This window comes from Rhipicephalus microplus, chromosome 3 (genome assembly GCF_043290135.1).
Source record: "Rhipicephalus microplus isolate Deutch F79 chromosome 3, USDA_Rmic, whole genome shotgun sequence".
In the NCBI taxonomy this organism is placed as follows: Eukaryota; Metazoa; Arthropoda; class Arachnida; order Ixodida; family Ixodidae; genus Rhipicephalus; species Rhipicephalus microplus.
The window spans coordinates 253,086,474-253,114,430 of NC_134702.1; the positions used below are offsets into that span (position 1 = coordinate 253,086,474).

The 27,957-nt window shown below is 43.7% G+C and overlaps 1 protein-coding gene across 1 annotated transcript; it reads left to right on the plus strand.

The window, feature by feature from the left end:
• Positions 1–342: 342 nt before the first annotated feature.
• On the plus strand, positions 343–27,957 carry LOC119159615 (galactosylceramide sulfotransferase-like). The gene is made up of 2 exons (XM_037412466.2): positions 343–660; positions 26,118–27,957. Exons 1-2 carry the CDS (start codon positions 385–387, stop codon positions 26,616–26,618), a joined length of 777 nt encoding a protein of 258 aa, XP_037268363.2. The 5' UTR covers positions 343–384; the 3' UTR covers positions 26,619–27,957.

Genomic DNA, 27,957 nt, shown 5'->3' on the forward strand with positions numbered 1-27,957 from the left:
CATTCGCTGAGAAGGGCGTCATGCCAGCTACGTAGCAATGCGCGCACGGCCAATTCACTTCACCGCTATTCAACACAGCCACATTTGCGCATTGGCCCTACAGGTCTATAGAACGAACAATGTTGTCCGATACCACCAATGTTTTTTTTTTTCAACTTGAAGTTGAAATGCTGAGCGTGATTAAACCATATGTGTATGCTACCTATCGGAAATATGTTGCGAAAAAGCCTAATATTTTGGGTAATTCACCAGAGCATAAGTTCTCAGACAGAATACGCACACTTGTTGCATATTGGTTTTGTCGTATTTTCGTAAGAAATCCCTGTGATACTTGCGCAGTTGCTGAACTTGACCGGGGCAGGCATATCCTTAAGCCTGGTTGCCATGCACATGCGCCTGGACCACAAGGCGCTGCTGTCGGTGACAGGAAATGAGACGCGCTTCGTTACCATTGTGAGGAGGCCGGTGGACCTGTTTCGCTCGTTGTATGACTACTACGCGCTACAGCGCCACTTCGGCGACGAGCCACTCGAGCAGTTTGTCTTCAACGAAGAGCATGTTCGTGCCCTTCAAACGATGCGTTTCGCTGGAAACCTCGGTTTCAATCAAATGGCCTTTGACCTAGGCATGGACCCGGAAGATTTTGAAAACGAAGAAAAGGTAATCTTGTACTCGCTTCCTTGAAATACACGCAGACTGCGCTCACATTATGTGACTGTGGCCTCTAACTCCTGCATGGGAGAAACTACGACGATAGCGTGAATGTTCTGCATTTATGAAAACAGAAACGTGGCTGATTCCCCTATATAGAAATAAAAATTAAACGAAAATTCAACGTGTCTTACGGAGGTAGTTAGCGTTTATTGTACATAGTTTCAGGAACAGCAAGAAATTTTCAATTCACGTTAGGAACTGCAAGTAGCTCTCGTAAGTTGCAGCGCACACCTCAAGCACGTAAGAACTTAGCACATGCACGTGAACACGGGTTAACTGTCACAGCTCAACAATTAAAGCGCACTGTTCAAACAAAGAAATACGCACAAAACGAGCGCATAAGTATACACCGCACAAGCGCGAACAGCTGTCACAATTCTTGGTTCGTCTTGTGTCAACAGCACACTCCTGTCGTAAACGCAGCCTTGGCAGCATGCTAATTGACCTTCGTCTTCTCCCAAGTAACGAGTCTGATTATAGTGCGCGCAGGAGAGACCACCTTTTTTGAGGGGGTGCTTCGTGAAAACGATGACCTTTAGAGCGCAGAAAACGTGGCTTGATCCACTCGTTCGCCTCCGATTCGTTAAGAGTGGAGACAAGTGCGTCGTCCTCTACAGCGGTCGCAGTTATTTGGCTCATTCGTCCATGCGCGCGCTGCAAGGGCGAGGGTTCGCGGCGTTTTGCTATCGAGTAAAGGTGCCTTGTGCTGAGATTGCTTTTACAAACGCAAAATTACGCACGATTCTTGCTAGTTATGAGTTTGTAGGCACCCATCTCAGCAAAAAACGAATGCGTCTTGCATGAAAGAGTTGCAGACCGCATCGATCCTGATTGGCGGCGCGGGTGCTCGGCTGCTGGCTGCGGACACACAGTATATAAATGCGCTCTATAAATGTCCTGTCATTTTTATACGAGCGTGCAACGCATCTAGTGAAGCAAACGAATTAGGAAAACAAAAAAAAATCACAGCATATCCACAGAAAGAATGATGATGAGTGAGGCGAATAGTCCGTCTATTCATCCGTCCACTCGTGTGCCTGCCTGCCTGCCTGCCTGCCTGCCTGCCTGCCTGCCTGCCTGCCTGCCTGCCTGCCTGCCTGCCTGCCTGCCTGCCTGCCTGCCTGCCTGTCTGTCTGTCTGTCTGTCTGTCTGTCTGTCTGTCTGTCTGTCTGTCTGTCTGTCTGTCTGTGCGCTGTGCAGGCTACGGCGGAGAGACTTGGGAATGCCCTAGAATATAAGGAGCTCCACCTTTAAAAAGTGAAGACAGCACCGGTAGTTGCGATGATTCAATTAGATATGTAACGCTAAAAAATTAAAATGGAATATATTGGAGCATGACATTTCTGTCCTATTCTAAATCCCGGGCTCACTCAGGCAGGTTCTGATTTCATACCTCCCAACTCCACTACTAGCTAACAGATGCACATGCACCAATAAAATTTAAACCCATTTAAAGTCAGCTCACGCATAACTATGCATATGGAAATTAGAATTTTTACAGCTGTAGGCAGGCGATCGTGTGGTCGTATTACCGTATCAGGTCATTTTCAAGCAATCCCAGAACCCCACGCGGGTACGCGGAACACCATGGAAAACGTCTGTACGCTGAGTACGCTGGCTGTTCCATCGCCCTCTCCTCGATGGTACCGTGGCAGGTAATGAAAAAAAAAACAACTAATAAAAAATGTCGCCTCTTTTGACTACGAATAAGTCCTAAGTACTAGACATGTCTGAACTCACTTCTCTGTATACCTACGCATGAAATGCGAAAGGAATCGGCGTATATTAGTGCATATATTGAGTAAGTGTATATAAAAAACTGAGGAGATATAGACGGCATGTAGCAGTTAAACAGTTAGCAGTTAGGAGTTATCGCGGCGGATGATTCTTCCGTTTCTGAAAATTCCGCCCAAGTTGGCGCGTTCTTGTCGGAGCGCTATTCCTCGCGCGCGCCCGAGGTGAGCTTTGCGCATTTGCGGCTGACAGCCATGACTGCCTGTCGCTGATCATTGGTGTCGCTGATCACTGGTGTCGCTGACGCATCTTGCAGTTTCTGCTGCTTCGGGTGCAAGTCAGTATTCAGTTTTTTGTTGTCCTGAGGCCGGTACCGAAGTACAGGCAAGCCTATGTCTAGGTAGCCATTAGAACGGCTGCATGCTCGAGGGACGCGTAGTGGGCATCAAAAACCAACGCATGGGAGGAACGAAAAAAATTCAAACGCCCCAATTGAAAGCTGAACTCGTCGTTGCTTCAACCCTTCCTGCAAACCCTACTATCATGCCGAGAATTTAGCTGGTGGAGTTGCGACCACATTGAGGCCATTAGGACTCTCACCCATGAGTTCAACAGAACTCCCGTTTTTTCGTTCCATGACTATGTGCCCAGGCGAGTGTTTCGCGCACTCTTGTCTTATAAAACGCATCTTCGGCTCATCAAATTTGTCGGCGTATATTTTTCCCTAGCCTTCCCGGTGGAATTTTCGGATGGTTGCGGCTCTCGCAGTGGTTTGGACGCGCGCTGTGTGTGGCGGAGCGAATCTGTACAACTTTATTAGTGTCATCGTAAAGATAGACAGTTACGGGAGGTGCTCTCCCTCCTCATAACCACTTTGAAAGAAAAAGAAAGTTATCACGGGCCAGTATATGTAGTCGAAACCTACTATGGGTAGCAATGTAAGCATGAACCCTGAATTTTCTATTTGTAGTTCTCGCTGCGTAAAAAAACACATCTCGGAAAAATTTTTGCAGGTAAATATAGGCGAGAAAATTTTAAAATGAAATTTTTTAGGTTAAAACAAAACAAAAGGAGATGTCCGCGACAGCGAAAGTTCTATTTCCAAGCAAACCAAGAAAAGAACGCCAAAATCATGAGAATGGTTCAAACGCCATGAAACCATTTTTCCTTACCAGCCCGCTCAACGTTTATTTGGGTTAAGGCACAGCAGGCACGTGCACAGAAAAAAAGGCAAACCACGCACCTAACTTGTAATAGTCTAATCTGTGACTGTGTTACTAGTATTGTGCACACCGTTTCGAAAGCTGTCCCCAAACTTCCGACGTAGCAAAGGAAAGGTGATAGGAAAAGCAAAGTGCAAGATTCACGCTGCGTACATGAGAGGCATTCGTCAGCTGCCACGTGTCCCTCTTTATTCTCACTGTCAATTAAATATTTTTCAGGATCGTTTGGAAAAGAAAACGCATTGTATTTCTTTCTAGAATGGTTTGTTTCCCGTGTGGCACGCAGCATGCAGTCATCTTGCGGAACTTGCCACGAACTAGACCGCCAACTAGGTAGCTGGCGGCGCATACATGTTTAAACGAACGTGGCGTAGAATAAAACACGGCGGTCGCGCGCGGTGAGGTGGAGTCGACCATAGAGTTAATATGGTGTCGAAAATTTAAAGCATCACCGTACTCTGAACGGGGGCGCACGCATCGGGGCACTCTAGCCAGCGCTAGAATTACTGTACATACTCCCTACAGGAGCAGAGTTGTGGATATCTTTGCCTAATGTTCGACTGCTGTGCAGTGAGTACACTCGTCACGCGCGCAGGAGACAAACACTACGCGATGTTCCGGCACGGGCAACGTGCCGCTGGCTCATTCGAACGTGCTGAGTGAGATTGCACGCTTTCAGTGAAGATATATATTGCTATAGGTTTTAACAAGTTACGTCTGCGAACAAAACGACGTGGTGAAGAGCAGTTTTGCAGCGGCAGCCAGATGCCACCGCGAGAGCATCATGAAAATGGCGTGTAGTCATTTTATTACATGACACGCATGCCATGATTATCATGTTTGCACTAGTCACATACCTTCATCATGCATTCCCGTCACCTACTACCAAGTTTGGTATATGTGAAGGTAGTGAAACGAGCGCGAGCGCATCATGAGCGTTGCAAGTAGTCCTGTTTCACATGATACGCATGTCATGATTGTCATGTTTGCACCAGTACAATGCCTTCGTCATCCATTCCCGTCACGTAATACCAATTGCGTTATATGTGAAGCTAGTGAAACGACCACGAGCGTACTATGAGCGTGGCATGTAGTTATGACTTACATGACACACATGTCATGATTTCTACGTTTGAGCTTGTCACTTATGTTCGCCATGCAGTGGTGTCATACCATACCAGTTTCAAAGTACGTCAGGTGAACAAAACCACTGCAAGAGCAGCAAGACCATGACTGTAAATCATGACATTCATGGCATACTTGTCATGATTTTTATGTTATGACTAGTCACTTGTGCTCGTCATACACTCATGCTATGCCATACAAATTTAGGTTATATAGATCTCGTTAGCGAAACAGCCAGGAGAGATAATAAATGTCGTAAACAGATAGATAGATAGATAGATAGATAGATAGATAGATAGATAGATAGATAGATAGATAGATAGATAGATAGATAGATAGATAGAGAGATAGATTGATAGATAGATAGATAGATAGATAGATAGATAGATAGATAGATAGATAGATAGATAGATAGATAGATAGATAGATAGATAGATAGATAGATAAAAAGTTACCGAAGTTTGCTAAGAAATCCTTCGTATTTAAAATGGGTGACGAATAGTCCAGAAATCCCACAGTGTTATCCCATCCACAACCATCTAATAACACCACAAACTCTCGTTTGTTGGTAACAGGGTGTAACAATCTCGCTGTAAATAAGATGGCTAGTACTGCACACAGAAGAAAAAGAAGAAAATAAGTAGTTTCCTTAAAACATTGAAAAGAAAATCGGGCACTGTCAATTTCTTGGAACGAAACAGCTAGACATGATAACAAACGATGAGGCACACTTCCAGCTGTTATTACCAGCTTGTTTACCTACAATATTCTTAAGATCGCAGAACGTTGAGTATATGTTAGATCAGATTAACCTAGTTACATTCATAGCAGACACCACTTCATGAATCTTGCCCTGTTTATTTGTGATTATTGTTAGCATCAAGGTCATATCTTGTATTATGGGTTCATCTACAGAATTTCATTTGTGCTGTTATGATTAGGTTATAAGAAATGGTTCAGAATGCTATGGCCTTCTCATGGATTTTAAGGTTCGCTATTCTTGCGTCTGCTAAGATAATCCGAATTCTCGTGATCAGTTCATAAATGGGTATTCATTGGGCTCATTTCCTCCGCCGTGCACAGGAATGTCCAGGCATAATTGTATCAGCAACTTTCCTATTATGGCACTCTCGTGAGTATATTGGGTGCCCTATGCATATTTTCTGGACACCAGCAGTTAAGTTCACGTGATGAACACCACGTTGCGTGTCAGTCTTAAAGAATTAAAAAGTTATATCAGCGACGCAACGAAAAATAAAAGTGAATAAAAAGAAGTTGCACGCACGCCCTTAGACTATCTCTTCACCTCAGTGCACAAAAAACAGAGCACCATGGTCGGCGTTACCTAGACGGTGACAACTAGCAATACATTAACAGTCTTTCTTTACGTACAGCGCCAGACAGCTCGCATCCGCGTGTACAAAGGTAATAGTTCTTTTTTGTTTTACCTCTTTGTTTTAGTTTCCATGCTGCTGCATTGGCGGGATATTTATTTATTTATTTATTTAGTATACCTCAATGGCCCCAGTCGGGGTATTACATGAGGGAGGGCATAATTAGCAACATATTAACGATTCAAGCACGGTCTTGAATACATGTGGGTCGGAGTGGTGCATGGCGAAGGCAGGCAAGTTGTTCCAGTCTCGGGCGGTTGCAACAAAAAAGGAGCGAAGGTGGGCAGTAGTTTGTGCTGGCGGTGGATAAACGGCTCGGGGATGGTTTGTACAGCTGGATAATCGATGAGCAGGCAAGATGGCTGGAACGTTGAAAGGAGCGTGATAAAATTTATGAAAAAGACAGAGCCGAGATATATGACGACGTGATTCTAGGTTGTTGAGGTGGCCACGAGTTTTAAGTTCGGAAACGCCGGAATGATAAGAGTACACGAAATAGATGAACCGGGCTGCGCGATTTTGTACAGATTCGAGAAGGTTAGATAGATTAGATTGATGAGGGTCCCGAACCGAGCATGCGTACTCCAATTTAGGGCGAACAAATGTGGTGTAAGCTAACAACTTCACTGATGAGGGAGCAAGTTTTAAATTCCTACGAAGAAAACCCAGCGCACGATTAGCGGAGGTTGCTACGTTGTTAACGTGAGTGGACCAGGTGAGGTTGCTTGAGAATGTTACGCCAAGGTATTTATAGGATTCTGCTGTTAAGATTGTAGAGCCCGAAATGGTGTAGGTCGCTTGCTGGTAATGTTGCTTACGGTAAAATGATATTAGCGATGTCTTATTTACGTTTAAAGACATTAGCCAGTCATTACACCAGGATTCAATAAGGTTAAGGTCGTTTTGAAGTATAGCAATTTCGGTAGGCTTTTTATTGGACGGTACACGACGCAATCATCTGCAAACTGGCGAATATTTGATGAAATGTTAGCTGGGAGGTCATTTATATAAATTAAAAAAGTAGGGGTCCGAGTACTGTGCCCTGTCGGACGCCAGAGATTACGGGAAGATGGTTAGATGAATGGTTGTTAGCGTACACAAATTGTTGCCGATTAGTCAGAAAACTACGAATCCAGTTGAACGTCGATGTATTAATGTTTAAGCAGGAAAGCTTGAGGAGTAGCCGTTGATGCGGAACTTTGTCAAATGCTTTTTCAAAGTCTAAAAACAGGGCATCGGTGGGTATATTTAGGTCAACGCTAGAACTGATGTCTTTGTAGAATGAAGCAAGTTGTGTGTCGCAGGATAATCCTGAGCGAAACCCATGTTGACTATGATGAAAGAAGTTGTGGCGGTTTAAGAACTTGACGGTGTTAGAGTAGATCACATGTTCCATTAGTTTAGAGCAAATGCTAGTGAGCGAGATGGGACGATAGCTGCTAGGCTGGGATGGAGGGCCCTTTTTAGGGACTGGTACAATCTTACCCACCTTCCAGTCTTCCGGCACCACTCCTGAAGACAGTGATCGCTGAAAAATATGGCATAATATCACACTGACAATGGGTTGTGTGTTTTTTAACATTTTAGCGTTGATGACATCGGCGCCACAAGAAGATGTAAGCTTTAATGAATCGATTAATTTAGCAATGCCCTGTTGAGAAAACGTGATGTCCGGCATCATGTCGTAATCACGAGGAGGGAATGAAGGTAAGTTGCCGTTAGGTTCGATAGTGAACATGGAAGAGAAAAAATGATTAAGTTGTTCGGCGGCTTCATCGTCGGGGATCGGAAGGTTATGATTATCAAACAGTGCCAGTGGTTGGGAATTTTGAGGGTTGATAACGCTCCAAAATTTCTTCGGGTTATTGGTCAGCATGGCCGGCAAAGTCTGTGAGTAAAAAGAACGTTTTTCTTTCATAGCATGCGTGCTGAATGCTTTTTCCGCAGCCTAGTAGTTGTTCCATGCATAAATGTTATTATATCGTTCTGCTGATCTAAAAATTATTTTCTTTTTATTATTGAGTCGTTTTAGTGTAGCTGTGAACCATGGGGACGTCTTTTTTTGGTGACGGTAATGGTGGGCACGTATTTTATGAACAGGTCATGGATTTTATTTTTGAAGAGCAACCAATTAGTCTCGACAGAGCGCTGCGAAAAATCGGCTAGCAGGCAAGTAGCGAATTCCGCAAGTTCATTGTTTAGGGCGGAATAGTTTCCTTTGTTATACAATGTTATCGTTTTTGTTATTTTAGACGAGCTTGTTAGTTGGCAGAGGTAGGTACCATGAATCACTGAATGGTCACTTAAGCCAGGCAAGAACGTCATCTTGGAAACCTTGTCAGGCTCGGAAGTGAGGATAAGATCTAGAGGGTTGGAGGCGGTAGAATTTTGACGTGTGGGTTCAGTGACGAGTTGCGTTAGTCCAAATGTTAGGCATGAGTGGACGAAATCGCTTTCAGGACCCTGTTTGGCGGCTGTGCTTGCCAGATTATTCCACGAAATTGCTGGAAAATTAAAATCACCGAAGAGAAGTATCGGATAATGACGGCAAGTTTTAGTTCCAGAGTGAATAGCCACGTGGAATTTCGGTACAAAAAGGGGTCAAGACCGGGAGGGCGGTAACAAACTCCAATTATCTTGGGGAGATAAGAAGCATTGCAGAGAATGAACGTGATTTCTAAGCATGAGGACACACGAATTTCTGTACATTGAAGGCTTTTATGACTGCCTATCAGCACTCCACCTCCACGTTTGTTAGTGTAGTCACGTCGAAAAATGTTGAAGTCCGGGAAATATTGTAGCAGCCCTGAGTCTGCTATTGAAGGGTTAAGCCAAGTTTCGGTTATTACGAACAAGTCTGACTCTGAAGAGCTAAGTAGATTTTGTAAGCAATCAACTTTCGGAATAATGCTTCTAATGTTAGTATAAAGAAAGGACAATGATTTCCTGGTTGGAATAGTACGGCTGGGGCCTATGTGTTTAAAGGGCGCAGAACGACTTTGTTAGTCTTGTGATCGTAAATGAAAGTTTTGTTGCCAATGATAAGCTTGTCATGACGGAGTTTGTAAGGTTGCTGCTGTGCCCTTCCAAACTCACCGAGAAGTTTTCTGGCTTTAAGTGTGTTAGGTGAATAGTCCTCCGATATGCGGTAGTTCGAACCTTTTAGCTTGCGCCCACTCGACAGTACGTTCTCCCTAACCTTAAAGTGTGCAAATTTAATGATGACTGGTCGGTTTTTGTTAGCATTATATTTACCTAAACGATGGGCCCTTTCTATATCCATTGCGTCAAGACTAATTTCTAATTCTTTGCTACAAAATTGGAGCACTGAGGCTTCCGATTCAGCCCAAGTTTCACGCTCGCGATCTTTCAAACCAAAAAGAACAAGGTTCGATCGACGTGCTCGGTCTTCAAAGTCATCCAATTTGGTCATGATTGCAGTGACATCTTGTACATTCTGGTTTGAAAGCTTACTGATATTGTCCAATTGCTTTTTTTATGCCCAATACTGATTCACAGTCTTTTTCTATTTTAGTAAGTCTATTGTTCATCTCCCTGATCGAATCATCGTTTCTAGACAATTTCTGCTGGATTGCCTTAAGTTTTTGTAGCATGGAAGCTTGACCAGATTGGATGTTTTTAAGTGCTGTCATTACGTCACTCGACTGTAGCGATTCGCTAGAGTCGACTGGCATACATTGCTATTGCATACATTGCATACATTGCAGAAAGTGGCATACATTGGCTATTCGCTTACCAACGTCTACGTACCTCATTGAAAACTGGTTGCATGCTATCCACTTATTTATGCCCGATGTTTCAAAGAGCGCAAATACAGTTTTCTCGTTCAATAACCCAGTTCCTATTAGTAAAACATGCAACCTGCAGAACATACTACAATGATACTCTGTAAAATACCTGAGAAAATCTAATCGTAACCACCTCTCTTGGCGAGCGACCTAGAAAGGAGAACGGACACTGGGAGTCGTACGAATGCTGTGCAACAGTCAATCTAGGATGCGCAAATACACACTAGTAGGGTTCTGTAAAGTATACCTACGCCCAGTATTGAAATTTGGATGTGTTTTATACTTTGGTGACCCGGCTTATCAACTGCGTTCTTTTGTACTTTTGAAAGTGAAATCCCTAAGGTTATGCTTTCAAATGCCGAATTTCGTTGCCAATAATGAGATCTACTCACACGCAAAGCTGCCCTCACTTTTGCGCAGATTTAGAATACCAACTGTACAATCATTCAAAAAAATTTATCAACATTATAAATGAATGAAAATTACTTTTGTGTTTCATGCTTGAGTTATTTTTTCTCTCTCATTTGCCTTGGTTCATACAGCGCGGGCGAGCTATTGACAAGCACTTGTTGAACCATTAGATTGTGAAGTCATTGCAGGTTCTTCCGTTGGTAATGATGGAACAGAACTGATTTTTAGCGCTACCGTATCAACGCTTCGCACCCTGTTCTCCATCCACACAAAGGAGGGGAAGAGGCAACAATTCGGAACGTTCCTAAACAACCTCTCGAATTCGTTTGGTTGGTGCATGCGCACAAGAGACCACTGCGAGTCTATCTCGCAGTGGTCTCTATCTAGTAATTCCAAACCTACAATTGTTAACTTCTGACTACCGGCTAGACGATCGGGATTCACTGTCATATGTACATCCTCACGTCCCTACTTCTTCTTTTTTTTCTTTTTTATCGTGGAATTCCTGTAGCTTTTTGACTCTCACAATTGGTCCCAACACCCTCTCCCCCGCACTCACACACCCGCATATTCACTGTTGTGCCTCTACCTCCTTTGTTTAGGCACGGCACCATGCTCCTAGCCGGGCTGCAGAAATTAGGAGCCGTTTTCCTCTTCTAACCACTACCGGCACCACCTCTGTTAAGATGCAAGATAGGGTACCAATGGTAGACGCGCTAGTGCCATTGAAATCAGTTTTGTTCTAGCCTCAAGGAAGACATGCTTGTTTAAACGTCGCCTCGACATAATCCCGGTTTACGATTTTTTCATCTGAAGCTCACAGCTCCCGCTTCTCACTACTTTTTGGATTTGTATTGGTGATGAAAGACCCAGCTTTGAAATCAGTTTTGACGACATATATCTGAATCATGTGAAAGATTCACCTTCTTATATATTTAACGGGCTTCTGCCGATGCATTCAGAAGAGACAACTATAACAAAAAAAAGTGCCCCCATATCCAAGAAGTGAATGACTATGAGTGGGCGAAGCTCCGGAGGTAAACCTGGTAAACCATGAATCCTCTGTACATTTTGCCCACTCGATTTTATTACATCGCTCCCCCTAGCGTACGTCGCCGCACTAAATCGAACGATTGCCTTCAACCAATGACACGCGCCATATGTGACATCATTCTTATTTTATAAGATCTCGCGTCTTTCATCAACTACAAGTACCGCTTTCGAGTTTATAACATCTTGCATCTTTTCATCATCAGCTACAAGTACCACCATCTAGTAAACACTACAAGAACTAAACGAGAGGTGGCTACATACAGGAGACGGTACCGCCATCTAGTGAACACTGCAAGAACTAGAGGTGGCTACATACAGGGGACGGTACCGCCATCTAATGAACACTGCAAGAACTAAACTAAAGGTGGCTACATACAGGGGACGCACAGCCCATGCCCTAAGGAGCTTCGCCCCTAAAAACATAGCGCGGATGCCTCACAATATGGCGAAAAATCCAGCATCAATATTTTTCCGGGACCTTTAATTCGTCATTCTTATTATGACTGCCTGATTTAGTATCAACTTCTTCAGCGGCATGGCATTTAAAGAGCTCACCCAATACACCTCAAGTGTGGCCATAGCTACAGATATTTTAGCTGGGTCTGTGTGTTTTGCACTCGTTACAATTAGTAATACACTATTATTACGTAGCTTTGAGACGTAGAACATCACATATTATTACTACTATTCTGAGTTATCATAAGCTTTTTACTTTCTCTTCCCTACCCCAAAAATGGGTGACATGCTGGTTAAAACCACTCTAGTGGTCCAATATTGTCAACTATTTCTACAACAAACCTCATAATTCATAACCGATTCAGATGCATGCGACCATTGAAGACAGCAGAAAATCATTAACCATTTATCTAAACGAGTATCATCTTCTCTTGCTTCCTTAGGGTAGGAATTTCGTTTCAACTTGGACATAGCAAGTTATTTTCATAAAATTACGCTGTAGCAGTCTGAAATTAAACTATTACACAAACAAAGCTCGTGTGACTCCTTCCCCTTTTTGCTACATAGGTATTAAGGACAAAACAGTCAAGAATTCTTTTTTATTATGCATACGCTTCAATTTACTGTGGGGAAACATTCCGAAAGTGGGGTTTAATTGAACTAGAATATATTTCGCTATTGTAAAGATTCTATCCTTCGTAGCCTTCTTAATGGTTCACACAAAAAACAACGCCAATAACAAGGGACAAGAAAAAAAGAAGACAGGCAGCGGCACTGACTTACAAAAAGATTTATTTGCTGGAACCGCGCACTATATACTTGAGCAGTATCTGACAAAAAAGGGAAAATACAAATCAAAGAAAAAGGAATTTACCTAGCAACCATGTAATCATCGTGATAACACGCCATGAACAACACGTGTGCCAATGTTCTGAAGAAAATCTATTTATTTTTGTGATAGACCAATCAAATGCCTACTGACACATTCACTCGTCAGCCTTTCTATTTCTGCAGCCTCATAAATTTCGTGTATGATCTGGTCCCGATGACGCCTAATGACGGTACAATGCTGAAAGTCGGGGACACAACCACAGTCTCGGCAATAAATGCCGAGATGGCCCGATACTGTAGAAGAGACGTTATGAGCGTGCCCTTTCAGCCACTCATTTAAACACCTGCCTGTTAGGCCGATGTACCACTTGCAACCGGACAGGGATAGAGGGTACACCACCCTTTCGATGCATGGAACGTACTTCTTCCGATGCTTGATTTTGCAGCCTCGCTCTCCCCTGGAACCAGGATTCACTGCCTTGCACAACCTAACCAGCTTTTCTGGGGCAGAAAAAACTAGGTCTACGTCGCACTTGCTAGCCACTTTTTTGAGGTTGTGGGTGACGCCGTGAAAGTAGGGAATAATGACAATGTTTCTTTTCTCCCGTCCCTTGTCCTTTGTACGGGTTCGACCATTATTCTCTGGGCTCATTCTGATTTCTCGGAGTAGACACTCAACAACAGCGGTCATACGTACATAGGGAAACCAGCCTCAGTGAGGCGTTTAGTTTGCTGATTAAGCAGGACCGAATCATGTGATGGCGGAACCTTCTAAGAGCGTTTGTGTAGCAAGTCTTAGCAATAGCACGCTTCACCACTTTTTAGTGTGCCGAATCAAAAGGGAGGATTGGCTTGTTCGCGCGCGGCTTATAGGCCCAACACACGTGGGAAGGACTCAACCTTAACATCAAATTTAGGAACCTAATGTTTCCTCTGTCCGGAACTTCATGTGTTGCAACTAGTGGAGAAAGGCACTTACTGAACATTTCTGAAACACTAGTCAAAGATGAAACGGCCGACGAGGTTCCAGCTTGAAACAACACAAGAAAGTTGTCAACTTAGCGAATTACTTTCTTCAGAGTTATGGATTCCAAGCACTTCTGAATGGCACGATCACGGCTGGCTAAATATAAATCACCTAAAGCAATTAGGTAATCACTTTTCCTTATAATTAACTCGTCTCTTGGCGAATTCCGCAGAGATGGTGTTATAGCCATACATATATGCGATCATCGTCATCAAAACGTGGATCATCCCCATGAACAAAAAACTGTAATTATATGAAAAAACAAACAATAGCAATAGGAAAAGTGGCCTCTCTCCGTACCTTATGTGCACCTTCGGAAAGGAAGAACAAGAAAAGTATAAGCATTACTTGGCACAGGCTGCACCAGAATGTTCGGCCAGTTTCGTGACTGCTGGAATTTGTTCTGTTCACCAATTACGGACCAGTTTTTTTATGAAGATTGTGAAAAGAGATGCGATATTTATGATATCTCTGTCCGCATAGACTATAGTTATAATTTCATCGTCAACGAGCTTCACAATATATGGCCCGTGACCGCATATTCACACATGGCTATTAGGCAACAGCAAAAATTGCTTTGCGGCGCAATGTAGTTGTAGTCTTCACATACCACGGAAAATGAACTTGGAGATTGGTTGGGCTTTAGATGGGAAATGATATGAGTCATTGAATGCATATGCCTACGTCGCATTCACTGCACTGTGCGGTCACTGTGCTGTTTCAGTTCTCATCATTGCACGTGCGCTTTTTGCCCTGAGGCACAGTTCAAACGAAGTGGAATGTTTTCGCATTCAAAATGTAAACCACAACACACAGTTTGAGCAAGAATTGACGTTGTTTGACGGCCAGTAGCTTTTCGTTTGTTATTCCACTTTGTCTGGTAGCTTCAAGGGATTTACCTTCGATATTCAAGTACAGAGACGTTGGATCATGGTGCTTATGACTACCTGGCAAAGTAAAAGTCGCTCACTACCTCATTTTTATGTATAGCAATGCAGTAGTTGTTATTATTTATTGTTGCAATCCATTAAGTGACTACGTTTGCATCCCCCTGGTGAGTGCCTCCCTTGAGTCAGTTAAAACGGTTAATTGCATTAGAGCGAGCCACTTCTGTCTTCTGTGCACTCGAAAGTAATTTCACGTCAAGGCTTTAATCTCCCACTCCTGAGCAGATAAATGAATGCGCGATCGCTCACCTTGCTCTTCATGCTCTGCTTCATTTTCATCGCAGTCACATTCACCATTGCGACGGCAGTCAAAAAGCACATGTTAAGCGTCGGCTCTAGGCAGCCTCTAAAGCTGTCTACGACTTAGGTGCACAGAACGCCAGGGTGGCGTAATTTTTGAAGCGCTCCACTATGAAGCACTTCATATTCGTATCGGAGTTTCACAATGTAAACTGCAAGGGTCACTTTTAAGTATACTAAATTTACTGTGAGACATCTTGAATCCTTACACGCGACATCTTCATCTAACCAAGTGGTAGCCTTCTAAAGCTAGTAAATATAGATAGCCAAAGCATCTTTATCGTGTTTTTTTGACTAATAAAGCTATATTTTATATAGCACACCTCAAACCGCGGCGCCCCACCGCGGTGGTCTAGTGGCTAAGGTACTCGGCTGCTGACCCGCAGGGTGCGGGTTCGAATCCCGGCTGCGGCGGCTGCATTTCCGATGGAGGCGGAAATGTTGTAGGCCCGTGTACTCAGATTTGGGTGCACGTTAAAGAACCCCAGGTGGTCTAAATTTCCGGAGCCCTCCACTACGGCGTCTCTCATAATCATATAGTGGTTTTGGGACGTTAAACCCCACATATCAATCAATCAAACCTCGGCGCGTGAGTGCCGCAGAATCCCTGTTCGTGGAGCGTACAACGATGTAACGGACTTTATACTGAACCGAGAAACCTAGCGTAACAGTATGGCAACGCGTGGAAGGTAGCAAGCTTGTTAGCAAGGAAGACATGGCTTAATCTGTTTAAACTTTTCATTCGAGATCACACCGTGCAGCTAATCTTCAGGATCTCTCGCATCTCGTTATTGAAAAATTAATAATACAAAAAGTCTGTTTACCAGAAGGTGTGCTGCATGCCGATGCGGTGAAATGAACAACTATTACACGCCTGTTTCAACACCTCCACAGTTAACCTAGGAAACTTCTACCAAATGTTGTTTTTAAGAGGTACCCTCAGCTATCGCAAGGCACATTACTGGTATTATGGTGCAGTTTTCTAAATCTACATAAATTAAAATGTCCTGTCAGGAAATGCGTGGCCATGTGGTCACGCTGGGATCTAATGGGCAATTAATATTACGTGTAGAACACCCGTAGTCAAGCTTGTTTTAGAGCTTGCATGAGCACTAGAAATTGCGCTTGAACATTAGATCACTTATTAATATTGGTTATTACATTAGAGATATGGTCGGGAGCACCTCAAGTTTTTAAGAAACATTTTGCTACATTTGATTCTCGTGATGTGTAATAATGGTAACGTCAGATAAAAGCGTCGAGTGCACTGAGACACACCTATTGTATACGCCCACTGTAGTTCTTTTCGTTTAGTAGTTCAACATTCAAGACTACTTGGTTTGAAAGATAAAAATAAGTATGCGGGTATTCATATGCAAAAGCTAAGATATGGTTATGAGGGATGCCAGTGAAAGGCTGTCGAAATTTCGATTCGATCACCTCGATGTGCTGAACGTGCACTGAAATCTACGTAGATGGGCCGCTGGTATAACGCGTAAACCAAAGTCACCATAGCCAGCATTCAGTGAACTTCAGGTAAGCACTCGAGCAGCTTTGCCACTCCACCATCACGGCGGGTAGAACAATGCTACAGTTGACACACTCTCAGCCAAAATCGCTCAAAATTTGTTTGATTGCATTCGTTAAACCAAAACCAACAGTCTAACAGTTCGTCCAACAGGGTGTAAATGCGGGGCAGACCGTGTCGTGTGCAAATACCCGGCATTGAAGCGACCAACGGGGAAAGTACCTGCATTCCGATGGTCTGCTGTCGCGCTGCACTGCTTGGTCCTGTCGACTATGATGAAAACGAGTTATATCGGCTGTACGCCACAGTGAAAGCGACAAACTACCAAACAAATTGTAGCCGTTAAGAGGAAATAGTAGAACTCGCGCCAGCGCAGCGAGTAAACCAGATCTGTCGCGTTTTTCTATCGAGCTGCTTGCACACCCATATTTCACATCCTCGTCACATGGCCGGGGGAAGGGGGCTGAAACCAAACACACCTTAGAGCTCTGGTGGGCAAAGTCGTCTTCGGAGATGCCAGGTGTGCACTCGAGCCTGCCACGCACACGAGGCCACAATAGGCGCCAAGGTGGCGGGATCAGTGAGATCTAGGTTAGGAAACACAGAAGAAGAGTAAGTGCTTGTGTTGCCAACTCCCTTGTCCTCGTGTTTTTTGCGCAATATTTATGCCGTAAGGAACTGGTACCAACTCGCTGGCATTTCCGCTTTGCTTCACTTTAGTCACGAGTACGTGATTTCGCGGTGAGAATGTCTTGCCTTTTGGATGGCTTACCAAGGCCACGTCAAGGCAGCCTGTATTAAAGCGAGTTAGGCTAATCTAGGTTAAGGTAATCGTAAATAAAACTCTTTTAGAAGCGTGAAACTAAACAATTTTGAATAACGGGAGATTGTCAAGCTATTTGAACAACTATGACCACCATAAGGCTATGTGATTTAAGTTAATACACATTGAGCTAATCAAGAGCAAGTGAACTCGGAGTGAGTTGAGGTTTTCTAGCCTGCTATATGCCGGAGCATGGTCACTTTAAGCTCATCTGGACTAAACTAGATGGAGCTAATCCAAATAAAGCTAGTCTTGAGAAAGTATATTATTAGTAAGTTCGAATTACCTAGAAAGTTGGGCAACTGAATATAGCCATATTACGACAGCAAATATCAGACTAGATTAATATCGCCCGGATTAAGCCACATTAAGCCAATCTAGGGTAATGTAAGCTTAACCTAAGTTTTAGTAAATTCCGTTTGTCAAGTCAGTTGCATGTTTGAGTATGACCGCAAAACACTGCGGATTTAACTGGATTAAGCTTATTCGCATTACACCAATCACGGCAAGTGAATTTGGAGGAGTAGAGATTGTCTAGCCAGTTAAATGCCAGAGCATGGTCACATTGAGCCCATCCGGATTAAGCCACTTTTAGCTCATTCAAATTCAGGTATGGTAATCTGGCTTATCTCTTAATATTAGCCATTTATGTTAGTCATACTCTCCTACCACGCAGTGTGAACAATGTTAGTCAACAAAATGGAAAACAATCTTCCATGACTTATTTGTGCGTGTATTGGCACACGAGACATGCATGACATGCTTTTAATGTTAGGATCTGTTTGTTACGGTAGTTGTGCCTTGTTAGTAGGTCGTATCAATTTCGATAGACACCAAATTAATATACTGGCTGTTAGAACTCCATGACGGGGGAACTCAAGTCATGTCTTGCAGGACATACAAATAAATTAAGCTTTCTTTCCACTTAAAGTATAAAGTTTTTAAAATTGAAATTAAAATATTCAAAGTGAGCCAACATTTTAGAACCAATGCAGTCCTTTCTTCAGGCGGCACTCTTTGGCCGGCTCGGAAGCTAGCGACGTTTTTGCTGTGGTGTTCTTTTGAGTGGGTCCGTAGACCGTCCACATATAGACTGGGTAGGGTTCTAGTTGAGCGGGTAATATGTCTTGATGTTCTTTGGGTATACCATGGCTCTCAGAACTGTCTTTTTGTATGGTTACCTTCCGTTTTGGTGACCTAGGCGTCAAAGTATTTAGGCAGTTATAGTTTAGCGTTTGCGTGATAGTGGAGGGTAAGAAAATTCGGTTGACGTGCACCAAGCATTGGTTGCGAACAGCGTTTAGAGTTTAGTTAAAGAACGTTTACATGGTTTACGTGCCCCCCCCCCCTTCTCTCTGATGGTGGCGCCACCTATTGGATGGTTGATAACTTGAAGAACAGTGAAAAGAAAATGAGAATGTTTGACTGCGTCACCACGGAAGCATTGCTAAAAGTTTAATTTAGTAATATCAAAAGTAAATAAATATGAACTGTGCACCAACCAAGAAAACATTTATGTTGCCAATTTCTTTACATTGATCATCTAGTTTGGCCTAGTGACGTCCGAAACGGGAAGCAATCGCAAACGTTTTGCTAGATTATCCGTAATACTCGGTCATTGAAGCTAACTGAAGGAGGGAAGCGGAGCCATTTTAAACAGTCGTTTTTTGCAATTGAAAAAAATTCTGAACAAATACGCTAAAATCACTTCGAAGCGAGCGTCCGAAAGCACTGCCATGTTTACGTAAACCATGCTAACACGGTAACGTCAAATCTGAAAAATAGCTCGCTTACGGTAAGCGGTACGACTAACGCCTGTGCATGCGCAGATGCGCGCTTCGATACCGCTATCACAGTAAGTCCGGTATACTATAACTATCTATTGGTGTGCTTTTTTGACTGTTTTCTGCAAAAGCGTTTCCTGCAGCATTGAAGGTCCGCGCGTAGTTTAGATGTTGTCTTGTCTTTTTTAGAGTTTTTGCCTCACCGATGTAAATGACGTGAGAGTTCGTATATGAAACTTCATAGACTTCCCTTGAGGTTATTCTTTTAGCAGTTGGGTTTTTCGTCGCGGCAAGAGCCACCTGATTATTGAAACAGGTTTGTGCGCCTCCTGCATGCCTTTCTTCCTAGCACTCTGCACAGCTGCTCAGTGATTGTGGGAACGTATTGAACCGAAATGCGGTATGCCAGTTTGGGAGAGGCTCCATTGTTAGTGCCAGCCTCTATAGAATAAGGCAGTTGGGTGATGCTTCGCTGAACGTCACTTCGCTGGCGTACTCGGTGAATAGCTCTACGGGTATCCATTGTCCAGGAGGCCAGTGGTGATCGCTTCTTATTATTAGGAGCGAAGCTCCTTAAGGCGTGGGCTGTGCGTCCCCTGTATGTAGCCACCTCTCGTTCAGTTCTTAGTATTACGCTAGCCACCGCCCGATCTAAAGGGTACAGCCATATCCATCCGTCCATCCGTCCATCCGTCCGTCCATCCATCCATCCATCCATCCATCCATCCATTCATCCATCCATCCATCAATCCATCCGTCCGTCCGTCCGTCTGTCCATCCGTCCGTCCATCCATTCGTCCATCCATCCATCCGTCCATCCATCCATCCATCCGTCCGTCCATCCGTCCATCCGTCCATCCGTCCGTCCGTCCGTCCATCCATCCGTCCATCCATCCCTGCGTCCGTCCGTCCGTCCGTCCGTCCATCCGTCCATCCGTCCATCCGTCCGTCCGTCCGTCCGTCCATCCGTCCGTCCGTCCGTCCGTCCGTCCAAAAGATGCAAGATGTTATAAACTAGACGGCGGTACGTGTAGTTGATTATGAAAGATGCGAGGTGTTATAAAATAGGAATGATGCCACATATGGCGCGTGTCATTGTTCGATATAGTGCGGCGACGTACGCTAGGGGGAGCGTTGCAATAAAATCGAGTGGGCAAAATGTACGGAGGATTCATGGTTTACCAGGTTTACCTCCGGAGCTTCGCCCACTCATCATCATTCACTTCGTGAATATGGCGGCATTTTTTTATTGGCATTTTTTTTGGAGTTACATATAGCCCCTACGTGATTGAAAAGTCTCTAGATCACTGATATTTTGTGAGTGGTCGGACAGCTAGAGCTGACTAGGCCTTTTCCTAGTTCAAGCAGCGCCTCAAGTGGAGATCACAGAAATCAAAACTGTTGGTCCTGGGGCTCCGAAATTTTTTACCGTGGGCCGGCAGGCACTCGCAGAGGCTTGAGTTCACGCTTATTTTTGGGGCGAGCATTTGCATATTTGTGGCAACAGATGTCACTTGATCTGCATGTGTCGTCACGTATTGGCGAGCAAAAATTATGGCAGGTGCCTTTCTAGCGTTCATTCTGGATTCACCTGGCTTTCAGCTGCTTTGACATGACACCACAACCAGCGAATGTTCTTCAGTAACGCTTCACCCCCTCAATTATTTAGGTTTTTCACTTCAAATTGTGCCACGAAGTGAAAAACGTTTGTTCTTTTCTTTAAAACAAAACGAAAACGCAGCAATAAACGAAGCCACAAGTGTGTTTGCTTTTCGCAAGCACAATGAGTTGGCGAATCATCTCATACCTATAAATATCTAGTACAGTACCATAAGTTTTATGGTCGCTGAACATGACCACGCCAGTGTATCCTCGAGGTAATTTTAGAAAAAGTCATAAATGTGGGCAGATTAGCGTCTTCAGAACGCCACAGGCCTCCAACGTCAACCTTCACTCCCCAACGCGCCAGAAACTGGCAGCGCTGACACGCATTGCATAGAATTCTGTTTTTTTTTTCTGCCACCGCTAGGGAACTAGCTAGGAAAAGCGGGTGATGACAATAGGAAAACCAACACGCAGGCTAGCTGTGAGACGAAGCACTCGTTCAGGGCCGGGAGCGCACCTAAGGACACATGAAGATAGCCCCCCACACACATTAAGCTGAGGAAGCGCCAAGGATCTCTTCACTAAGGGTTCTTCAGTGAGGAAGCTTTGAGATGAACATAAGGCGGCCTGACTAAAGTCAAGGCTTCCTTACTCAGGAAAGAAACATTTTGTTGTGTGGCCCTGCGCATATGACTCTGTCATCTATAGATGCCTCAGCCTTTCTATATTGAGATATTATTAGAGAGCTACTTCATTATTGAAACATGAGGGTACTTAGTCTCCGCTTCACTGAGGCTGCTGGAAACACCTTCGCTCCCGCAAAGAGCGTTTTCTAGGGGTGTTTCCAAATTTTTAGCGCACACTGCAACGTTGCGTTATTTTGGATGTTCAAGCACCAGGCTGCGGCATGTGTTTTTGTATTTGAGCTTTAAGGAATTTGTAATAACGTATGATATTTATACTGCAACGTTTTACGAGTAAATACCATGTAAAGTTTCTTGCTCAAGTTCAGCTGTGCCAGACAACGAGTGCAGTGGTCGCAAATTTGGCCAACTTTTTGTGAATGCCAGCATTGTCCTGAAAATTCAAAGTTTTTCTATGAAAACAAATTTGTGCGCAAACGACTCTGTGTGAGAATAAATGCCTAAAGTTATGTCGCTGATATACATCATAAATTGGAGTGGTGCAACAAAGTCGATAAAAGAACAAATTTTACATCGTAACAACGGTGTATCTCCTGCTGTCGCTACACGTTGAACCTTGTTGATGGGCAATCCTTGGTGGGACGCCCGATGTTACATGCGACTAGCATGACAAGACACCAATAATAATTACAAACTGCAAGCGTAATGCCACGTAATTGGTGGCCCTCTACATAACGTCAGGGTTAAAGCCTTAGGTAGCCATCTTCTCAAGAATAAATGGCACCATACTGTCCAAAATAATCCTTGAAGTTCAGTAAAATACAGTCAATTGTTTTGTTACTTTTGTCTGACGTATATTCTCTGTCATTTGTCCATTCTGCAAATTGAATATTGAGAGGAAAAGCTCTGCCAATCCCATAATGCCGCGATGTAAACAGAGAATACGTACTCCCACGCTTAACTACAGAGATATATCTCATATGTTCGAGAACTTTACATGATATGCTGGGCAGCAATAATGCTTATTAGTTGCAGACGCCACTTCATGAGCCTCATTTATGTATTTGTACATTCATAGCTTTTTTTTTCATTCCATGGAAAGGCTTGCATCAAGAAGCATCAAAAATGCTTTATGTCGAGCTCCACTGAGAGAGAGATAGATGTGGTATGAACAAAGGCGAAGACGTAAACCGGAAAGCAAGTATCTGGTTTGCTACCCTACACTGGGGAGTGGGAGACAGAAAAGTTTGGAAAGGGAATGAGAAAAAAGAGTGGGAGGGAAGCGAGCACACACACACACACACACACGCGCGCACGCAGGCACACGCACGCACGCACACACACACACACGCACACACACACACACACACACACTAACACACTCACGCACACACACACACACACACACACACACACACGCACACAAGAATATGTCAATCGTTCGACAAAGTGAGTCGATCACAGAACCTTCAGGAGGGCCTACGTCGCTTTTTGGTGTGAAACTCGATTTTTTCCTGCTTTCCAGAAATAATTTTTTGGAGAGCGGCCGGTTGTCGAGCTCTATTGAAAATTGCATCATTATCTCACGAAAGTCATGCTATAAATCCTCGCTCATTTGTGTGTATGATTGGTGGCCGTATCAACATGACTTGCCCGATGACATTGTGATACCCGGCATATGAATGCCATTAACTGTTTGGACATCCGCCTTTCTTGTCTGTGTGTTGTGCTTTGACGCACAACGGGAAACTAGGCACTTCAGCACTTTTCGCTCAAAGTCTCGACAGCACGTTGTGCAGCCATCAAGAGAGTCTGTGAGGTTAAGGATAAGGTAGTGCTTAAAAAAACTCTGCGACCTAATACTTGCAACAAGCATTCAACAAGCGGATTTTCTTCACTCGGGTGTGTCTGAGAGGAACGTCGAGATGCCTACTTTATCCTACACTCAGGATACCCATCGCATCTTCCCACCAACACGTACTTGAGGTCCCCAAACAGGGTATCTTGGTAACAAAAGATGATTCACAGTAAACTTGCATTCTTGTCAGAACCGGGAGACACCGATGGGACAGTCTGAGATCTATGCAAACCCCATCGCGTATTTATTCTAGTATAAGCTTTGAAGAAAAGTGTGGCAACATCTGGTGATATTAACAGCTTGTTCGCCGTCTTCCTCTAATCAGCGGTCAAAGAAGTGGCACAAAATTGACATTCAATTTATTAATATTTTATTGAGATTTCACCGGCGAGTCAATTCTCGCCATTAAATTTTCAAGCGGAATTTGTTTAAATAGTCTGTGCCGCTGATGATTCTATTCCTAAATATCATCCTCACTCTCAAAAAACATCGTCTCTCACAGGGATGAGAAATTATAAATGTAACTTGTCTTTCCTAGGGCTGAGACATCAACCCGTCCTCACCGGTTCATAAACGATGATCTGGAACACCATACTTGCAGACAACTTGTGTTGGGATTAGAGCAAAGAGTACTGTGGTAAGTTGGGGTTAATTAAAGAACTGTGGAACATCTAAAAGAGAACCATGATGGGATGCGAAGCAGGAGCTGTAAGCACGCCGTTGACCCGGCTGAAACGGGCGTCAACATGGGTGCTGGAAGAACGGTTTGAAGCGAAACTGCACGCCGAAACTTTTGCACCGAAACACCGAAACATTTGCACACCAAAACTCGCTGTCCAAACGAGTGTTTGCACTCGACGTGCGGTCAAAAATTGCGCGCGGTGGAGAGGGTGAAGTGAAAGAGAACTGCTTTGCGAGCGGTTGGAGGACCAACACCGCGTGGCTGTGTTAAGAGGAGCCGGCAGCTGCTGCAGGCGAGGAAGAGAGTGACGTCAATGCGCAGCTGCGACTTGACCTACTTGGCATCGGTCCAACAACTTGACATCGTTCTAACGAATACACGGACGGACAGCATTACACATACTACCTGAAGAGCTGTTTGGCATCTAAAACCATGCTCCCGAAGAACAGAAGATGACGAAGTTACGTGCATGAGTAGTGCGTGACGGCGCCTTTCCTGGAGAGCGCGAGGGAGATTTTGGAACGCTCGATCAGCAGTAGGGCCGAGGCAGTCAGTGAGCAGTGACAGAGCAACTATCCGTGGCGTCTACCAGCCCGTTTTGGAACTCAACCTTACGTGGGTTCACTGCATTCGAACTTTCGCCATGAGCGACGCAAGCGGCGATGGTGCTTGCGGTCATGGCCGACACCTGCAGGTGGGTAAGAAACTACGTGGGCCACCGAACCAGCAAAGTTGAGGTGTAGCATCGCAAACATGTAGGATCGCAACTACGTTGAACACAGCGACACGTTGGACCACCTCGACGGCAGGGACGTGTGAGTGGCCCGTTGGATAATGAGTGGACTAGACGCGTCGTATAGGGGCCGCGAGAACCGTTTGCCGCAAGCTTTTGACCTATAAAGATTGTTGTACTGGCAGGTGTAACGAGTTCATGTAGACATTGCCACACCCCGTGACAATATTGTCTCCCATTTATTTATCTACACCCATCTCAATAAACGTCGTGTGTTTGTCTACGCTCCATCTCTTGTCAGTCGAGCGCCTGCGCCCACACTAACATATCACACTACAGAGCTCAACTGCGTGAATTCTGTCACTAATGGGTGTAGTGTCACAACTGCGTCCGTGCATTTGACGATAGAAATTCTACGAGAACCTTCATTTTCTTCGCACTTCGAGATAAAATGCAGCGCACAGCAGTAACGGTATTAAATTGTGCAGAGCGGGTCAGAGATTTTATGTGTAATGTGTGTATATAACTGTATGTGTTGTGTGCTTATCATTGTATATATCGTTGTCATCACCCGGCAACTGGAGCAGTCTGTCAGGTGAAAAACCTGGCAAACCTCTCCAGCTTCCCATTAAAATAATTCTCTCTATCTCTTTCTCGCGCAAGCTTCGACGTTATCATTTCGTGGCTTTACATGCGTGAAAACGTTGCAAATTTCACAGTTTTTTTACCAGGTGCCAGACGGCAAGATATGCATATGAATTCGCATGAAGAAAAGACCTTTGACTTCTGGGTTAGGCGACAAAACCAGGATTCATTCATTCATTCATTTATTAAAACGCTAAATGGTGCCAGCACATTAAGGTCGACGTCTGTTCAATCTACCTCTTTCGCCTACTAGCCTACAAAACTTCCAAAAAAATGAGGATAAAATTGTGTCCAAGAAGAAAGTGGCTCAGGCTAGTATACTATCCCTGGTCTTTTGTTCACGTAATATAGCACACTATATATATATATATATATATATATATATATATATATATATATATTTATATATATATATATATATATATATATATATATATTCTGCTCTTTCTATATATATATATATATATATATATATATATATATATATATAAGTATGTGTCATGTGCTATTTTTCGCGAACAGAAGACCATGGCATAGAGACAAACGGGGAAGATCGCTAGCTTCTGAGTACATTGATAGAAAGAAAGTTTCTTGCTCAAACCTATACGGACACCAATTAACGCGCGTTTTCCTTGAATAATACACTAATAGTTTTTCGTATGTTCACGTTGGTTAATGGCAATTCCTGCAAACATGATCACTAAGTTGCATACCGGGTACCGCATGTGGCCGTGAAATAGTTTAAGGTACCTAATGAACGGATGAATCAGATGGTGTTGTTTTGAATGCAGGTGGCTGAGCTGATTTCGATGGTCGAGTCTACATTCGACGTGGTAATGGTTGCGGAGCAATTCGTCGAGTCTCTGGTTCTGCTACGCCACAAACTTTGCCTGCCAAGCCTACGCAGCGTCGTAGCATTTCGGAAGAACGCGCTGCAAAACCGCACCACGTTGACACCGCGGGTAGCTGCTCGAATCGCCGCGCTCAACGCAGCCGACACGCGTATCTACGAGTATTTTGCCCTCCGCCTTGAGCGTCAGCTGCAGGCTCTTGGCGCGAAGCGTGTTGCCTCAGAAGCTGCCAATATCGAGGCCATCACCAGGCGCTGGCAGGAGCGCTGCGTCGATTCTACAACCACGGGCCGTCGGGTAGTGGCGCACAAGCTGCGAGAAAGCATGGACAATGACGACACCTGTCACCGCCTCGCTCTCTCTGAGATTGAATTTACGAAGGAGTTACGCTGGAAGCAGACACGCCTAGCAAGACAGAGAACTGGCTTTTTCTACCAGTGACATTATACTCGACACTTTTTAAACACATCTACATAATTATGTTCACAGCCAGTCAGATAGCCTGTTTTATGTTGACTTTTGTGGACCTTAAATGATTTACTAGGATCATTAGAGAAATTTGTAGAAATGTTGTACATAAGGTTGTTGGTATAGCTTTAATTCGCCTTCCTGAATATCACAGAATCTGTGATTTCCAGCGATTCTAGCCATCGACAACTAGCGTCATACGTTGGGTTGGCCGCTGATTGACGGCGTCATTCAAGAGGAAATGACTTTAAAACATTTATTGCAGCGCAACATCTCACATAAGCTTAATTTACTCCGCAAATGTATTCTTGGCATAGTTACGTCACAGTGACAGACAGTTATCGTTATTTCAATAAGTGTCCGTGTGCGAAAACAACATTTTTGTGCTATAGAAGACCCCATAGGAGAGAATTTAAAGCTTTCAAAAACAAATATGCGTGTTCATCTGTGACATCACTACAATTAGAAAACTACAATCGACGACTTCGTCTTCGTATCTGTGAAGTTTCAACGATGCCTCGAAAGTTCCAGAGGTTCCACGGGTACTTTAGTAAAAGAAATTTTGCAATGAAACTCCCTTACAGGGGCACCCGCACTTCACAGTGCTTTTCGTTACCTCTAAATGCAAAAGTCTTGCAGCTCTTTATTAGAAGGTTGTTATCCGCGAATCCACTCATACACGCAAGGTAAAATACTGTGTGGATTTCACGTAGATGGTTATAAATCACATGCTTCAGTTCATCACAGTAAACGATCACAGAAAAATAAGCTTTTTGTAATTAATAGTGGGAAGTAACAATCAACAGAACATTTTAATATATATACGAAGTTATCTATTTTAGGTAGAGGTAGTCAATGGCACTATTTAATATATATTATCTAAAACATGTGCAAAAGCTGTCGGCATAGTCGGACACATTAAAGTTAAATTTATACAAAGTATTGATCTGCACACAATGATTGCTTGATTATCGTCGCATGTAAGTGAATAGCAGTAGTGATTGTAGTAGCTATTCATTTATTAAAGGTATAAAAAGATTGAAATTGCTCTCTAGAATTAGTAATGCATTCGTGGTTTGCTGTACACGGGGAAAATAATAATGAAATATTTTAAATACCAAGTTGTAATTTTTCGCATGAAAATGGAGACAAATGAAGTAATAACACAAGAGCTCTGACTTTTTAATTATTGATTTGTACTTATATTAAAATTTGTATATAAATATACTAAAACCGACAAATGCTCTCAGACCTTCAACACTGAGATTTACTGAAAGATGGCGCATTTGAATTATAATGGTTTGAAAGCCTT

What these genes read in the sequence shown, in the direction of transcription:
- LOC119159615 (XM_037412466.2), top strand. Translation starts at nt 385, where the DNA reads ATGCACATGCGCCTGGACCACAAGGCGCTGCTGTCGGTGACAGGAAAT. An exon ending in ATTTTGAAAACGAAGAAAAG is followed by an intron (nt 661 to 26,117) that starts GTAATCTTGTAC and finishes TTTTGAATGCAG; the next exon opens with GTGGCTGAGCTGATTTCGAT.